This window comes from Oncorhynchus keta, chromosome 1, assembly GCF_023373465.1.
Source record: "Oncorhynchus keta strain PuntledgeMale-10-30-2019 chromosome 1, Oket_V2, whole genome shotgun sequence".
Lineage (NCBI taxonomy): Eukaryota > Metazoa > Chordata > Actinopteri > Salmoniformes > Salmonidae > Oncorhynchus > Oncorhynchus keta.
The window spans coordinates 19,009,446-19,028,493 of NC_068421.1; the positions used below are offsets into that span (position 1 = coordinate 19,009,446).

At 42.2% G+C, this 19,048-nt stretch overlaps 1 protein-coding gene across 4 annotated transcripts in view; it reads right to left on the reverse strand.

Annotated features, from left to right (window-relative positions):
• Nucleotides 1-19,048, reverse strand: part of LOC118374413 (paired box protein Pax-3-like) — a 48,373-nt gene that overhangs the window by 28,596 nt on the left and 729 nt on the right. For 2 of the 4 annotated variants that reach the window (XM_035760829.2, XM_035760828.2), the window contains exons 2-4: nt 18,340-18,575; nt 18,024-18,081; nt 17,352-17,495 (exon numbers count right to left, since the gene is read on the reverse strand). In XM_035760829.2, coding sequence (XP_035616722.1) covers nt 17,352-17,495; nt 18,024-18,081; nt 18,340-18,575 — 438 coding nt within the window. Of the gene's footprint in view, nt 1-17,351; nt 17,496-17,951; nt 18,082-18,339; nt 18,576-19,048 lie in introns of all 4 variants that reach the window. The other 2 variants (XM_035760826.2, XM_035760825.2) reach the window with 1 other exon arrangement.

A 19,048-nucleotide genomic window follows, 5' to 3' on the forward strand; every position in this document is an offset into this window, starting at 1 on the left:
ACTCACTCATATACTCACTCACTTACTCACTCATACACTCACTCACTCATACACTTATACAATCATGCACTCACACACTCACACTTACTCACTCATACACTCATACACTCACAATCACTCACACACTCACTCATACACTTATACAATCATGCACTCACACACTCATACACTCATACACTCACTCCTACACACACACTCACTCACTCACTCACACACACTCACTCACTCATACACTCACTCACTCATACACTCACTCACTTACTCACTCATACACTCCCTCACTCATACACTCACTCACTCATACACACCCTCACTCATACACTCCCTCACTCATACACTCCCTCACTCATACACTCACTCACTCATACACTCACTCAGTCATACACTCAGATCCTTACTCACTCATACACTCCCTCCCTCCCTCCCTCCCTCCCTCCCTCCCTCCCTCCCTCCCACTCACTCACTCACTCACTCACTCACTCACTCATACACTCACACCCTTATTCACTCATACACTCACTCACTTACTCACTCATACACACCCTCACTCATACACTCCCTCACTCATACACTCCCTCACTCATACACTCACTCACTCATACACCCACTCAGTCATACACTCAGATCCTTACTCACGCATACACTCCCTCCCTCCCTCCCTCCCTCCCTCCCTCACTCACTCACTCACTCACTCATACACTCACACCCTTATTCACTCATACACTCACTCACTTACTCACTCATACACTCCCTCACTCATACACTCCCTCACTCATACACTCACTCACTTATACACTCGCTCACTCACTCAGTCATACACTCACACCCTTACTCACTCATACACTCACACCCTTACTCACTCATACACTCCCTCACTCATACACTCACTCACTTATACACTCACTCACTCACTCATACACTCACACCCTTACTCACTCATACACTCACTCACTCACTCACTCACTCACTCACTCACTCACTCACTCACTCATACACTCACACCCTTACTCACTCATACACTCACTCACTTACTCATTCATACCTATAGACTTGCCGGACCTGTAGACTTGCCAGTTTGTAAAACCCCAAAACACAGTGCAATCCTTAAAAGGGTAAAGCTATCTGAATTTCAGAGACCCAGAGCCAAAACAACCTGAGAGGCACGCAGCACATAGCAGCCTGAGCCAAAACAACCCCTCGCCCCTCCATTCCCGTGGATGGCAAAGAATAGAGGATTTAACTGAAACAGACTGTGCTCCTGGAAATCAGCTTGGTTTTGTGGGGACTGCGAGTGGGGACAAAAAGGCTTTAAAATGTCCACAGAGAGATGGAGGAGGGGTGATCTGAGTGCATGGAGCTCAGTTTTGGGCATGGTGGGTTGGTGGATGGGTGGGGTGGCTGACCATATGGGTTTCTATTTACACAACCTTCTCATGGTGGTTAATGGACGGATGGCGGGTACAGACATGGAATTTCTCTTGGGGTGGTTGGTAAATGAAGAGGGTAACTGAGTCAGTGACATGTGCCCCCCTCCGAAACAAAACAAAAGGCAGAGGAAACAAATGAAGCATTTATTTGGGCGGGGAGTGACGCTGGTCCTTTTCAGGGACCGAGGGACTAAGTGACTGCCCAACTGCATTAAACAGTACATAGAAGACTGGGCAGATGCCTGAAGGACTGAAGGATAATAGTTAACTGACAGCTTATGGGCCCATCTGCGCCTCTACCATGTTGTTAAAGGAGATGGGGGGTGCTCACTTGACTTGCTAAGGAGGAGCCCCGACCTCTACAGCTGCCCTGTAATTGAGAGTGTGTGAAGAGCGCTGTGTGTTTGTCTGCACTGTCAACGTGTGTGTGTGTGTGTGTGTGTGTGTGTGTGTGTGTGTGTGTGTGTGTGTGTGTGTGTGTGTGTGTGTGTGTGTGTGTGTGTGTGTGTGTGTGTGTGTGTGTGTGTGTGTGTGTGTGTGTGTGTGTGTGTGAGAGAGAGAGAGAGAGAGAGAGAGAGAGAGAGAGAGAGAGAGAGAGAGAGAGAGAGAGAGAGAGAGAGAGAGAGAGAGGGAGACAGAAAACCTCTAGACAGAAAAACTTGAGAGAGAAATATCCTCAAGAGAGCAAACCTCTAGATAGAAAACCTCTTGACAGGAAATCTCTAGACAGAAAACCTCAAGACATAAAACCTCTAGAAGGAAAACCTCTAGACAGAAAAACTTGAGAGAGAGAAAACCTCAAGAGACCTCTAGACCAGGTATTCCCAAACTGAGGTAGGGGTACGCACAATGCCATTGGGGTTACACCGAATAAAATTGTGAATCACGTTATAAAAATCTTCACATTTTCAAACAGTACATTTATATTTTCCAACGGGGTTATACATTTGGGTGAGTTTATTTTTCTGTCGCCTGAGAAGCCTCGTTTCACTGCCAAAAATAAAATGTGTGTTCAGAGTGTTCTAGTGATCAGCGAAATAACAACACAATGTCAAATACAGGTAGCCTAGTCAAATAATTAACATCCAAACACATTAACCGTTACTCTTTCCCTGGAAACCTTCACTCTTTCCCTGGAAACCTTCACTCTTGCGCTGGAAACCTTCACTCTTGCGCAGACATTTAGAAACAAAACATGCCAATTTGAAAAATAAGCCACAGAGTGTTTGGAGCGAGAATAAAGACGACTTTCGAGTAGTACGACATGTATAAAAGTAACAGATACCCTTAATAAGAAGGAGCTAGAAGCATCTTATATGGTGAGCTACCGAGTGGCTAAGACAGGCAAGCCCCATACTATTGTGGAAGACTTCATTCTTCCTGCTGCCGCGGATATGGCTGGGACAATGCTGGGGGGAAAGGCCCAAAAGAATATACAGACAATGCCTTCATCAAACAACACTGTTTCACAACGCATCAGTGACATGGCAGGAGATGTTCTGAAACAATTACTGCTTCGCATACAAGCCAGTGAATTACAGCTGGATGAGTCACCGGACATGACGGCCCTGGCACAGCTCCTGGTATATGTCCGTTATGTTTATCGTGGGTCAATAAGGAAGACATCCTCTTCTGGAAACCAGGACAACAGGAGAGGATATTTTTAAAGTACTGGACAGCTTTGTGACATCAAATGGACTTGAAGATCAAGATGTGTTGATATCTGTAGTGATGGCTTAAAAGTGGTAACGCTCGTGCAAGCAGTTGCTCCCGACGCCACTTGGGTACACTGCAGCATCCACCGAGAGGCTCTTGCTGCCAAAGGAATGCCTGACAGCTTGAAAGACGTTTTGGACACTACAGTGAAAATGGTTAACTTTGTTAAAGCAAGGCCCCTGAACTCTTGTGTATATTCTGCATTATGCAATGATATGGGCAGCGACCATGTAAAGCTTTTACAACATACAGAAGTGTGCTGGTTATCAAGGGGCAAAGTATTGACACGTTATTTTAATTGACAGACGAGCTGAAAGTGTACTTTACTGACCATAATTTTCACTTGTCTGACCGCTTGCATGATGACGAGTTTCTCACACGACTGGCCTATCTGGGTGATGTTTTTTCTCGCCTGAATGATCTGAATCTAGAATTACAGGGACTCTCCGCAACTATATTCAATGTGCAGGAATTGAGGCTATGGTTAGGAAGTTGGAGCTCTTCTCTGTCTGCATTAACAAGGACAACACACAGGTCTTTCCATCATTGTATGATGTTTTGTGTGCAAATTAACTCAAGGTTACGGACAATGTCAAATGTGATATAGCGAAGCAACTGAATGATCTGGGTGCGCAATTACACAGGTACTTTCCCGAAACGGACGACACAAACAACTGGATTCATTATCCCTTTCATGCCCTGCCTCCAGTCCACTTACCGATATCTGAACAAGAGAGCCTCATCGAAATTGCAGCAAGCGGTTCTGTGAAAATTGAATTTAATCAGAAGCCACTGCCAGATTTCTGGATTGGGCTGCGCTCAGAGTTTCTTGCCTTGGCAAATTGCGCTGTTAAGACACTGATTCCCTTTGCAACAACGTACCTATGTGAGACTGGATTCTGGGCCCTCATTAGCATGAAAACTAAATACAGGCACAGACTGTGTGTGGAAATTATTTAAGACTGAGACTCTCTCCAATACAACCCAACATTGCAGAATTACAGTGGGGCAAAAAAGTATTTAGTGAGCCACCAATTGTGCAAGTTCTCCCACTTAAAAAGATGAGAGAGGCCTGTAATTTTCATCATAGGTACAATTCAACAACGACAGACAAAATGAGAGAAAAAATCCAGAAAATCACATTGTAGGATTTTTTATGAATTTATTTGCAATTTGTGGTGGAAAATAAGTATTTGGTCACCTACAAACAAGCAGGGTTTCTGGCTCTCACAGACCTGTAACTTCTTCTTTAAGAGGCTCCTCTGTCCTCCACTCGTTGCCTGTATTAATGGCACCTGTTTGAACTTGTTATCAGTATAAAAGACACCTGTCCACAACCTCAAACACTCACACTCCAAACTCCACTATGGCCAAGACCAAAAAGCTGTCAAAGGACACCAGAAACAAAATTGTAGACCTGCACCAGGCTGGGAAGGAATGGGTAAGCAGCTTGGTTTGAAGAAATCAACTGTGGGAGCAATTATTAGGAAATGGAAGACATACAAGACCACTGGTAATCTCCCTCGATCTGGGGCTCCAAGCACGGGGCTCCAATCTCACCCCGTGGGGTCAAAATGATCACAAGAACAGTGAGCAAAAATCCCAGAACCACACGGGGAGACCTAGTGAATGACCTGCAGAGAGCTGGGGCCAAAGTAACAAAGCCTACCATCAGTAACACACTACGCCGCCAGGGACTCATATCCTGCAGTGCCAGACGTGTCCCCCTGCTTAAGCCAGTACATGTCCAAGCCCGTCTGAAGTTTGCTAGAGAGCATTTGGATTATCCAGAAGAAGATTGGGAGAATGTCATATGGTTAAAAACTCATCTCGTCGTGTTTGGAGGACAAAGAATGCTGAGTTGCATCCAAAGAACACCATAACTACTGTGAAGCATGGGGGTGGAAACATCATGCTTTGGGGCTGTTTTTCTGCAAAGGGACCAGGACGACTGATCCGTGTAAAGGAAAGAATGAATGGGGCCATGTATCGTGAGATTTTGAGTGAGAACCTCCTTCCATCAGCAAGGGCATTGAAGATGAAACGTCGCTGGGTCTTTCAGCATGGATATGATCCCAAATACACCACCCGGGCAACGAAGGAGTGGCTTCGTAAGAAGCATTTCAAGGTCCTGGAGTGGCCTAGCCAGTCTCCAGATCTCAACCCCATAGAAAATCTTTGGAGGGAGTTGAAAGTCTGTGTTGCCCAGCAACAACCCCAAAACATCACTGCTCTAGAGGAGATCTGTATGGAAGAATGGGACAAAATACCAGCAACAGTGTGTGAAAACCTTGTGAAGACTTACAGAAAACGTTTGACCTCTGTCATTGCCAACAAAGGGTATATAACAAAGTATTGAGATACACTTTTGTTATTGACCAAATACGTATATTCCACCATAATTTGCAAATAAATTCATTAAAAATCCTACAATGTGATTTTCTGGATTTCTTTTTCTCATTTTGTCTGTCATAGTTGAAGTGTACCTATGATGAAAATCACAGGCCTCTCTCATCTTTTTAAGTGGGAGAACTTGCACAATTGGTGGCTGACTAAATACTTTTTTGCCCCACTGTCCTTTCAAGCACACCCTTCTCATTAACCTGTTGTGAGCTATTCACAATTTTCGATGAACAAATAAGGTTTTATATGTAGGATGGCTAAATAAAGAGCAAAATTATTATTATTGATTATTATTATATTATTATTTGTGCCTTGGTCCTATAAGAGCTCTTTGTCACTTCCCACAAGTCGGGTTGTGACAAAAACTCACACTCATTCTTATGTTTAATAAATGTATTGTATAGTGTGTGTGGTAGACTTACAATGATGGCAAAAAAAACACAATTTCACAGTGCGCTGGCCGTGGTGCTATAGGGGGTATGCAGCTGGAAGTTGAATGTTTGAAGGAGTACGGAACTATAAAAGTTTGGGAACCACTGCTCTAGACAGAAAACCTCTAGACAGAAAACTTCTAGACAGAAAACCTCTGGACAGAAAACCTCTGGACAGAAAACTATACACAGGAAACCTCTAGACAGAAAACCTCTGGACAGAAAACCTCTAGACAGAACACCTATACACAGAAAACCTCTAAACAGAACAACTATACACAGAAAACCTCTAGACAGAACAACTATACACAGAAAACCTCTAGACAGAACAACTATACACAGAAAACCTCTAGACAGAACAACTATACACAGAAAACCTCTAGACAGAACACCTATACACAGAAAACCTCTAGACAGAACACCTATACACAGAAAACCTCTAGACAGAACAACTATACACAGAAAACCTCTAGACAGAAGACCTCTGGACAGAACACCTATACACAGTACACCTTTACACAGAAAACCTCTACAAAGAAAACCTCTGGACAGAAAACTTCTAGACAAAAAACCTCTAGACACAAAATCTCCACCCAGAAAACATCTAGACTGAAACCTCTAGACAGAAAACCTATACACAGGAAATCTCTACACAGGAAACCTCTGGACAGAAAATCTCTAGACAGAAAACCTAAACAGAGAAAACCTCTACAGAGAAAACCTCTGGACAGAAAAGCTCTACACAGAAAACCTCCACAGAAAATCTCTGAACAGAAAACCTCGACACAGAAAACTTGTAGACAGCAATAAGAGGTATGAGAGTCTGTGATGTGGCAGGACAACAGGAACCTGTTACCTGTCATGTTGAACCAAATATAATTGTAACCCTATTTCCTGTAGGGATGATGTAGAATGATACTAAGTTGACCTCTGACCCCACTTAGCCTGGTCTGACAAGCAGAGAGAGCTAGGCACTGACTGACCACTGGGGAGTTACCTCAATACGACTCAGTTAAGCTCTGTTATCTTTGACTGTTGGTAGCACTTTACATTACGCCATGTAATGAAATGTTAATAACATGGTAATAGTATAGTAACAACAAGTTATAGTTCCTAAAAAAATATGAAATTGCAGTTTCTAGATTCTACTATAGAGAGCAAGGTGAACTCCCTCCCTACCAGCTTGCCCTGCCCTGTCCAGAGCCTTATACCCCTACCCTTGCCCTGTCCAGAGCCTTATGCCCCTACCCTTGCCCTGTCCAGAGCCTTATGCCTCTACCCTTGCCCTGTCCAGAGCCTTATGCCCCTACCCTTGCCCTGTCCAGAGCCTTATGCCCCTACCCTTGCCCTGTCCAGAGCCTTATGCCCCTACCCTTGCCCTGTCCAGAGCCTTATACCACTGCCCCTGCCCTATCCAGAGCCGTATGCCCCTACCCTTGCCCTGTCCAGAGCCTTATGCCCCTACCCTTGCCCTATCCAGAGCCTTATACCACTGCCCCTGCCCTATCCAGAGCCTTATGCCCCTACCCCTGCCCTGTCCAGAGCCTTATGCCTCTACCCTTGCCCTGTCCAGAAACTTATACCCATGCCCTATCCAGGGCCTTATACCCCTACCCTTGCCCTGTCCAGAGCCTTATGCCCCTACCCTGTCCAGAGCCTTATACCCCTACCCTTGCCCTGTCCAGAACCTTATACCCCTGCCCTGTCCAGAGCCTTATGCCCCTACCCTTGCCCTGTCCAGAGCCTTATGCCCCTACCCCTGCCCTGTCCAGAGCCTTATACCCATGCCCTATCCAGGGCCTTATGCCTCTACCCTTGCCCTGTCCAGAGCCTTATGCCCCTACCCTTGCCCTATCCAGAGCCTTATACCACTGCCCCTGCCCTGTCCAGAGCCTTATGCCCCTACCCTTGCCCTGTCCAGAGCCTTATACCCATGCCCTATCCAGGGCCTTATGCCCCTACCCTTGCCCTGTCCAGAGCCTTATGCCCCTACCCTTGCCCTGTCCAGAGCCTTATACCACTGCCCCTGCCCTGTCCAGAGCCGTATGCCCCTACCCTTGCCCTGTCCAGAGCCTTATGCCCCTACCCCTGCCCTGTCCAGAGCCTTATACCACTGCCCCTGCCCTGTCCAGAGCCGTATGCCCCTACCCTTGCCCTGTCCAGAGCCTTATGCCCCTACCCTTGCCCTGTCCAGAGCCTTATGCCCCTACCTCAGTCAAGTGATTGACAACTCCCTGTCTGCCTTTCCTTGTTCAACCACTGCATTCAGTTGCGTTAGCCCTGCGTTCCACATCTGTGTCACCCCCAATCCCTCCTCTGCAGACACACTCACACACTCTTGTAAAAACAATATCTCACCCCCTTTCTTCTCTCTCTCTCTTTCTCTAGCCGTTGTTTGGTGGAATACTTCCATCAGATAAAGACAGGTCTTATTCTATGGCAGCCATTCTCCTTGACCTTCACAGGCCTTTTCACTCTTTCACTCACTTCAAACTGTCTTTTGGCGTGCTTGGTTGAATGTGGCAAGTCCATCACGGGTGAAGGGGGTGCAAGAGGGTCTAAAGGGGCTGAAGGGGGAAACTCCGAGCCCCTACTCATTCTCCATCCCCCCACTTCAAAGTTGGCCTGCATTCATTAATTGCCCTTTGAATTGATATCAGAGGGTCACAATAGGGGTGTGAAAGGAGAACGAGGCTTTAATGAAGCATAGAGCCCCCATTCATTTGCAGATAACTATGTTTTAACGCTTGGATCGTCGTCATGCACGGCATTATTATTTTTTAAATTATGCGAGGCGGAGGAGTAAGGGAGTAGAAGAGTAGGAGAGGAGAAGAGGAGAGGGACAGAGAGAGCCTGAGGCGAGGGTTAGTGAGAGTGATTTGGTGCTCCCCCTTGCCCCCTCTGCCCTTGTGCCCAGGGACACACTGAGTGACACATTCCTCAGACAGACTGTTATTCCCTGTCATCAGATGTTCATGTTATTTCGGGAAAAATCTACATAGCCTCAGTATACTCTACATAGCCTGAGTCTAACTCTACATAGCCTCAGTATAACTCTACATAGCCTGAGTCTAACTCTACATAGCCTCAGTATAACTCTACATAGCCTGAGTCTAACTCTACATAGCCTCAGTATAACTCTACATAGCCTGAGTCTAACTCTACATAGCCTCAGTATAACTCTACATAGCCTGAGTCTAACTCTACATAGCCTCAGTATAACTCTACATAGCCTGAGTCTAACTCTACATAGCCTCAGTATAACTCTACATAGCCTCAGTATAACTCTACATAGCCTGAGTCTAACTCTACATAGCCTCAGTATAACTCTACATAGCCTGAGTCTAACTCTACATAGCCTCAGTATAACTCTACATAACCTGAGTCTAACTCTACATAGCCTCAGTATAACTCAACATAGTCTGAGTCTAACTCTACATAGCCTCAGTATAACTCTACATAGCCTGAGTCTAACTCTACATAGCCTCAGTATAACTCTACATAGCCTGAGTCTAACTCTACATAGCCTCAGTATAACTCAACATAGTCTGAGTCTAACTCTACATAGCCTCAGTATAACTCTACATAGCCTGAGTCTAACTCTACATAGCCTCAGTATAACTCTACATAGCCTCAGTATAACTCTACATGGCCTGATTCTAACTCTACATAGCCTCAGTATAACTCTACATAGCCTGAGTCTCACTCTACATAGCCTCAGTATAACTCTACATAGCCTTAGTATAACTCTACATAGCCTCAGTATAACTCTACATAGCCTCAGTATAACTCTACATAGCCTGAGTATAACTCTACATATCCTCAGTATAACTCTACATAGCCTGAGTATAACTCTACATAGCCTCAGTATAACTCTACATAGCCTCAGTATAACTCTACATAGCCTGAGTCTAACTCTACATAGCCTCAGTATAACTCTACATAGCCTCAGTATAACTCTACATGGCCTGAGTCTAACTCTACATAGCCTCGGTATAACTCTACATAGCCTCAGTATAACTCTACATGGCCTGATTCTAACTCTACATAGCCTCAGTATAACTCTACATAGCCTGAGTCTCACTCTACATAGCCTCAGTATAACTCTACATAGCCTTAGTATAACTCTACATAGCCTCAGGATAACTCTACATAGCCTCAGTATAACTCTACATAGCCTCAGTATAACTCTACATAGCCTCAGTATAACTCTACATAGCCTGAGTCTAACTCTACATAGCCTCAGTATAACTCTACATAGCCTCAGTATAACTCTACATGGCCTGAGTCTAACTCTACATAGCCTCGGTATAACTCTACATAGCCTCAGTATAACTCTACATGGCCTGATTCTAACTCTACAAAGCCTCAGTATAACTCTACATAGCCTTAGTCTAACTCTACATAGCCTCAGTATAACTCTACATAGCCTGTCTAACTCTACATAGCCTCAGTATAACTCTACATAACCTGAGTCTAACTCTACATAGCCTCAGTATAACTCAACATAGCCTGAGTCTAACTCTACATAGCCTCAGTATAACTCTACATAGCCTGAGTATAACTCTACATAGCCTCAGTATAACTCTACATAGCCTGAGTCTAACTCTACATAGCCTCAGTATAACTCAACATAGTCTGAGTCTAACTCTACATAGCCTCAGTATAACTCTACATAGCCTCAGTATAACTCTACATAGCCTGAGTCTAACTCTACATAGCCTCAGTATAACTCTACATAGCCTGAGTCTAACTCTACATAGCCTCAGTATAACTCTACATAACCTGAGTCTAACTCTACATAGCCTCAGTATAACTCTACATAGCCTGAGTCTAACTCTACATAGCCTCAGTATAACTCTACATAGCCTGAGTCTAACTCTACATAGCCTCAGTATAACTCTACATAGCCTGAGTCTAACTCTACATAGCCTCAGTATAACTCAACATAGTCTGAGTCTAACTCTACATAGCCTCAGTATAACTCTACATAGCCTCAGGATAACTCTACATAGCCTCAGTATAACTCTACATAGCCTCAGTATAACTCTATATAGCCTCAGTATAACTCTACATAGCCTCAGTATAACTCTACATAGCCTGAGTATAACTCTACATAGGCTCAGTATAACTCTATATAGCCTCAGTATAACTCTACATAGGCTCAGTATAACTCTACATAGCCTCAGTATAACTCTACATAGACTCAGTATAACTCTACATAGCCTCAGTATAACTCTACATAGCTTCAGTATAACTCTACATAGCCTGAGTATAACTCTACATAGCCTCAGTATAACTCTACATAGCTTCAGTATAACTCTACATAGCCTGAGTCTAACTTCAATCTGTGTGGTTTGAGTCCTGAATGCTGATCGGCTGACATTTATTTTTACTGTTCTAATTACGTTGGTAACCAATGGTATATGGCCATTTTACCACGTCTAAGGGCAGTATTCAGGCACTCAGCATTGCATTGTGCGTAAGAACAGTCCTTAGCCGTGGTATATTGGCCATATACCACACAGTCTAACTCTATATAATCTCAGTTTAACTCTATATGACCTCAGTCTAACTCTATATAGCCACTAACTCTATATTACCTCAGTCTAACTCTATATAGACCCAGTCCAACTCTATATTGCCACTAACTCTAGATAACCTCAGTCTAAATCTATATAACCTCAGTCTAAATCAATATAGACCCAGTCTAACTTTATATTGCCACTAACTCTATATAACCTCAGTCTAAATCTATATAACCTCAGTCTAACTCTATATAGACCCAGTCTAACTCTATATTGCCACTAACTCTATTTAACCTAAGTTTAACTATATAACCTCAGTCTAAATCTATTTAACCTCAGTCTAATTCTATATAGACCCAGTCTAACTCTATATAACCTCAGTCTAACTATATGTTTCTCTGAAGTCTTGAAATAACATATTGGACATTTTCTATATAAATTCTTCGCCATACTTTGATCGTTGCTAGAGACTGTAGCGACAACCATTAATGTGTCAGAAGTGACTATTATTCATAGCTTCTCGTATAGAATGCAAGATGTAAGAACCGAAGATGTCAAGGTTGTCAAGTTTTCTATCATTCTCTTTAATGAACCACCTTTATGAATGTATGAATCATCTACTGCTGGATATTTTCATTGTGAAATCGTGTTTACAAGGTGAAAATCCCAAAGAAGAACTAAAGTGTGAAGTCTATTGTACATGAAGTGTACATGGAATGTGCCATGAGTGGAGTGGAATCAATCAGGTCATTTTACAGAGTTTTCTTATAGTCTAAGTCTTCTGTTCCCTAACTTGAAATGCACATACAACTCAAACTTTCACTCCATAATACCAATGTAAGACTTCAGTGACATGCTCGCATCAGCCATTATTTGGAAAGTGCCTTTGGAGTGTAACTGAATCCGTGAAGATAACTGATTCTCAGCAGGGAGCATCTTTAACACCTTAAAACATAAGAACTGGAACATCATGACCTATATAGAAACGTGATATGGGACCTTGACCAGGAATCTATGCTGCACTATAGTGTGTAATGTGTTTCCATCTTCAATGCCTCTTATGCTTCACAAACCAGATGCCCACAATAGCAAAACCTCATCTCACCACTCTTCACCAGCTTCCCTCTTCCAGCACCACTGTAAGACAATGATGAACATAACAAATCCAACATCAGAAACCATGCAGAACATAACTCTGCAAACTCTCACTAAATACACAAACCTAGCCCCTAATACTCTCTCAAAGCCTTCTCGTTTACCGTCCCCTCTATTCTCTCTTCCCCTCTCACTCTCTTCCCCACTCACTCTCTTTCTCACTCTCCCCCTCTCTGCCTCTCCTCCTCTCTCCCTCTCTCCCTCTCCTCCCTCTCTCTCCTCCTGGCACTAATCCAGTGTGTGCCCACATAGTAAATTGTATGGATGCTCCAGCCTGAGTAGTGGGCAGTTCGTCAACTTTATTTACACAAACAAAGTCCTGCTCAGTTTCTGTGACAAAAGCAGCTAAATCTTTTGGCCCTTTCATGTATTGTCAGCTCTTGATTCCCTTTTGTCCTCTAGTTATTGGCCTGGCTCTGGGCACAATGAGGCTGGGAGAATGGCAGCAGATTGGCGGAATGTGCCTCAATAAACCTAATTATGACACGATGACTGCGCTCACCATGGCAGGTTTTCAAAGATCTCAGACTTATTCAATTAGCCCTTTCCAGGAGTCCCTTTCACAAAATAAAGTTATCCCTCTTTGACTGTTTGTCTTTCAGGTGGGGAATTTTGTGTGTGTCTGAGTATAAATGGAAATGTGCTGGGCCAACAAGGCTTCTCTGTATGTATCATCAGCATTACTCGGGGTCATTTTCATTTGCCAAATAAGGTTAAGAAGATACACTGGAAATATGAGAGAGGGGGAGAGAGGGGAGGGCCGATATGTACATTATCAGTCATTAGCTCAATTTCTAGGGTTAATTAACTCAATGTTAGATTCTGGAAGGCAGATAAACTACTATATCCAACCCCTGCTAATGGTATGCAGGAACTGTGCCAAAATAGAAAATATGTGCAGGGGGCATTTAGTGAGACTGGAGCACTGACTGGACATTTAGACAAGTATTTTCTACAGAGTGGCAGAATGTGTTCAACTATTGTAATTCTAAGTGGAAAGTATTTTCTCTGATACATGAATTGAGACAGATAGCCTGCCCTACTATCTAATTTCAAGTCAAACTGCACAAGCATTTATTCCAAACACATTTGGCGCGTGAGGATATGCTTGCGCATCATTTTAGGCACTGTGGTGCACGAGGCTGCAATTTAGGGAGCTTGAGATTTTCGAAACACATTTCTGTAGTTTTTTTCCCCAGACAAAATAAATCCAAACGAGCTGCCTTTGATGTGGACACTTAAAGGAACCGATAATGAATTCTGAACGACCAGGGGCTCAACTAGTGCTCCTCCCTCGCACAACAATGGTCTTAACAAACATCTACTTCATCAATGTCTGACCCGCTTCGTTGAAAAAAAAGTATTTTTCAGATTGTAATTGCGGCTGTAAAAACATAATTCCAAATGAGACCAGACAGAAAAAACGCACGAAAATAGTAGACACCACAGGTCTCGATAAAACTAAAAGTCGTTAAAAGAATGTAGAGAAATTACGTTGCTGGCATCCCTATACCAATCTAAAACAGTCTCTAGAGTGCCACAAAAGCCTAGTCCTCAGGTCCAAACACCACCCTGTTTGGAATATGCCCCTCATTATAACTCTCATTACCTACGCATAATAGCCTAAACCATGCATTAGTTAGAGTCAACTGATATTACTGCAAACGTTAAGTGTTCCCGTTTCAAGTCAAAGCACTGTCATGGCAAATGGCATTTACATTTTTCGTTAACCCTTAGGTTAAAATTATAATTTGACTGGTATGAATGTAAATAGGATAACAAACTGACTGAGGTAAAGCGAGCCCAAATGAGCACGTGGACACAAAACAACGTTTCTAACGGAAACTGCTACTAAGTTAGGTTTATTATTATTAACTTATAGCCTACATTTTGGAATGAATAAAACAATGTAGCATTTATTGGTAACCCAAAAAATAAAGACAAATATTACAGGGGTCAATGGCTTAACGGATAACTTCATTTTAGGGACTTTTCTACAACGAACTGACTTTCTTTTGTTAGCGGTTGCACTCCTGAAGATGAACCACAGATATTAAACGAATGTGCGCCGCGGGCATAGAGAAAAAGAGTAGGAAAGCAAGGGAGAGAGGCGGGTTCGCTCTCCGGATGAAAGTCAAATAAAATAAAGGGATCGATTTAATCCGCTTGAAGAGATTTTGAGAGCGCAAGGGGGTGAGAGCATGATGGGTGAGGATTGCAGCAGTGCGCATGTTCCATTGTGACCACCGCTCGAGGCCAAGCGCGCCTCTCCGGGGAGAACATTGGTCCCCATTCACCAAAGGAGTCTTTAATACACTCCCTCGATCATTAAATGTGACATAGCACAATATCAAATCATTTAGAAGACATTATTAATGTTTAAGAGTGCAAGAATAGGGCATCAAAGATCCAATAATAGACCATGCAGAGAGGCATGTTAAGAGCCAATTGCATATCATTAGGCCTTATTGGTAAGACAAATATATTGTGCAACAATTTGTACTTGTAAAAATAATAAAATGACTACAATTATTAGGCCTATGAGTTAAATTATTAATAACCATCAAGTAGCAAATGCATATATTTTGGAAAATATTTGTCATTTGATGAGCTATAATACATTGTCAAAGGCGTTGATATGAGTCTGCTACACAGAAAAAATAATTTATTATCTTGTGGCATTGGAATTTGTAACATGCCTAAATAATTATTCGGTGACATTAAGAAAAAAAAACGTAGGCTAATATAAAAGTGTCCAAAGCAGGAACCAGAAGGACCAACAAAAAAAACGTTTCAACATTGTGTAAACAACTTTTAAACATTGAGTAAAATATGTGATTGTGCACAAAATGTATAACACGAGTGCACATAATACACAAACAGTTTGTATTTTCGTAAATTATTATTTCGGCAAATGCTCTGAATGTCCAAAAAGAAAAGTACCAAATGATCAATAAATGTAATTAATATATTAAATCAGTGTGTTAAGATGATTTGAAAGTTATGTTTTTAAAATATAAGTTAGGCCTGCACACTGTGTGTGTGTGTGTGAAAGAGAGAGCGAGAGAGAGGGGGCTTGAGGGGTTCTGAATGGCAGTCGGCTTCTTTATATGACTTAAAACGACTCCAAAAGAAACATTTTGTAGGTGAAAACGGCCATTTCTCCATGGTGAACAGTCTCTAGACCTAGCCCGAGCAGCGGCTATTGACGAACTTGAATAATTCATCCTTCATTGCGGTTTCATAATGTATTTTCTCGGCCTTTTGTTGGGAAGCTCCCTCTCCTTTTCTGACTGAATTATAAACAGGTTGCCTTCTTTTATGGCGACCAAGCTGCTGCGAAGCCAGGCTTTGTCCACGCATAACTGAAGCATCAGTCTCAATGGACTCTCGCGGCTTTGTCTCCCAAGTTCATCCCCAAGTGTCCGACTGTGTGCTCGAGGCCTGGCTTTGTGAGGGATGGAACTGTTATACAAATGTTTGATCAACTCATTTGGACGTTTTGTCCCCTCGAACTCCCCGTCTTTTCCTCTAATTTGTTTTACTGTGCCTGCATTTTACAGTAGAGCAGAGAGCAGCTGCATTAAGATGGAAAATGCCTGCGAAATCGGTCATAATAACTCGTAGGAAACCGTAAAAAGGGATGCTATGATATTTCTTTGTTTTGGAATGTACCATGCCAATTAGAGATTGAACGAGTTTTTGGTTCTTTTTTATATACTTTTGATAAGGGGTATTTCCTCAAACATTACAACGGGGCTGTGTGAATCTCGAAGAAAATGCATGTTATTAGTATGATGAAGACATGTTAAAATAGTCCTACAATGTAAATAGGCCTGCAAGTGGCCTAACATAAACAATTCAATAAATGCAATAGAAATAAATATATGTAGCAGAAGTTGAATATGCACAGGCTATTCGATTAAATGTATTGGATTATTTGTTATGAAGAACATTCGACTGGTTCGAGGCCTGTACCTTATGTTGTGTCGGTAACAAAAATCTTGTGTTGCCCACTTTGTATAAGCACGTGTAGTTACACATTCGTTAATTTTTCATTTTTTCATTAGCTCTCTCTCTCAAACTCTCTCTCTCTCTCACACACGCACGCGCACACACACACACACACACAAGGGGCAATCCTCCCTTTCCCACAAAATCTATCACCTGCTGTTTGAATTATCCTAACGCCTCATGGGACAAGCATTAGCAGGAGCGATATGGTCGATAAAGAATGAAAAACAACCCAGTGCACTTTATGACGGTCGACAAAGGAAGACACACTCCCTGTGCTTCCATCGCATCGAAAAGCAAAAACTTGACAACAACTAAAACTTAGAGTTAAAGAGACAGACAAGGCCTATCTACTTCACAACGTCTAAAAATGAATGGCAACCCGTAAGGACTGGTGACACCCATGGTGAAAATGTAGGCCTAGCCTATCAAGAATGATTTATGGAAGTCAATAAGCTTACACAAAACAAGATGAAAACCTTTATCTGTCCATATTTGTTGAGTTTTGAATAAACGAGAGGTTTCCTCGCCGTTTCAAAGAACATTAAAGTGCACAGTGGAAGCATTTAGGCCTGTATATTACGGGCCTTCCCCTTACGCAAAAAGTAACTGCCTCACACAAGTTACCTATAGAAGAGAGAACATTAATGCATTTATTTATTTATGATTGCACTCACATCGGTCTCCTAAGATGCCCTCGATGCTGTGTTTGGCCCGCCGTTCGTGTTCTTCTAATTCCTTTTTCTCGATTTCATCTTCATCATCATCGTCATCTCCCTTCCCTCCGAATTTACTCCTCATGATGCGACTGATAGAGCTCACTGTGTTACAATAAATTACAGAACACTGATTAATACATAATAAACTGGAAAAGTCTAAATAAAAGTTCAACAATCTGCACTCATTTGCTTTTATTTTTCCTTCTAATATACCGTGATAAAGCATCAAATAAATAGAAACATATATTGACTTTAGCGTAAATAATTGCATTGCAATATTTTTTATGATTTTTATCTTAACTTAAACTCAACATGGCAATTATATAATTTCAGCAGTTGTTTACGTTTTTGTTTTCAGAGAGTAAACTGATTTTTATTGTGGTAAAATGTGGTTATTGAGATGGAAAATACATTAGGCCCATTATGATAAATAAGACGGTGATATATGATGGTGAGGATGGTGACCATGATGATGATGAACAATCTACGGCTGCAGGTGAAGATTGCACCCATTTAAATGGGCAGCAAATATGACAGAATGCAGATATTTCCTTTTACCTGATGGAACGGTGTTCCGGTCACATATCCCATCCATCAGTAATTTATCCCGAATCTCCCAGCTAAACATACCCGGGTTGTCCCGCTTGTACTCCTCTATTCTCTTCTCAACATCAGGCGTCGTCCCCTGCTAAGAAACAACAAATCATATCATCGTTAATTAATAAAGCCATAATAAAGAGCTTATATCTACTTACACTGTCTACTTACACTGTCTACGTACACTCAACAACACAATATACGCCTCTTACATGCTTTTTCAACCTGTGGCTTGTTAAATTTTAACCCAACATATCATACTTTGAGACAAACAGTTTTATAAGGAGAATACAATGCATGACAATAAAAAACCGAACACTTTCACCTGCTCGTGCTCCCTCTCTCTTACCTTGGGTTTGCTTCCCCCGATGGCCCCGGGCCGAATAGAGCCGGTCTCCTGGTACCGGCAGAGGATTTTAGAAACGCAACCGTGAGAGACGCGGAGCTGACGGGAGATTACGCATGGCCTGATGCCATGGTGGGCCATTTCGACGATCTTATGGCGGATATGGTTGGGCAAAGGTCTGCCATTTATGAAAACTCCCCCGAGCTGGTTCATTCTGCCTTGGCCTAACGGGGTAGAGACTGCGTAAAAGGAAACACAAAATGGCTACAGATTGCTTGATGATTATAAACTATAGACCTACAACACAACAACTAACATTGATTCCATCACAGGCTACTAATAACACCACAAGGCTACTACAAATAATGTTAAATAAAACAATTATTATAATAGCCGAATACAAAAATAAAAGTTGTTTAAACTTAAAGGTTTGGTAACAATAAAAGGCCTTAAAAGTTTCCTTAAGTAATTATATGTTCTGATTTAATATAGAGAGGTGTATAGCTTACTTATATAACCCTGTACATATTGTGTAAATAAACAAAAACGTTGTTTTCAGAGATTATGAAATTATAAAAATAAGAATTTCATCCTCAAAAGTTGACAAGCAAATAGATAAATAGAAAAAGTTATGTCAATAACGACTACAAAATAAACCCGATCAAAACGTCGAGGTTAACAGTTCAATCCACTTTGCATTCGATAAGCCAAA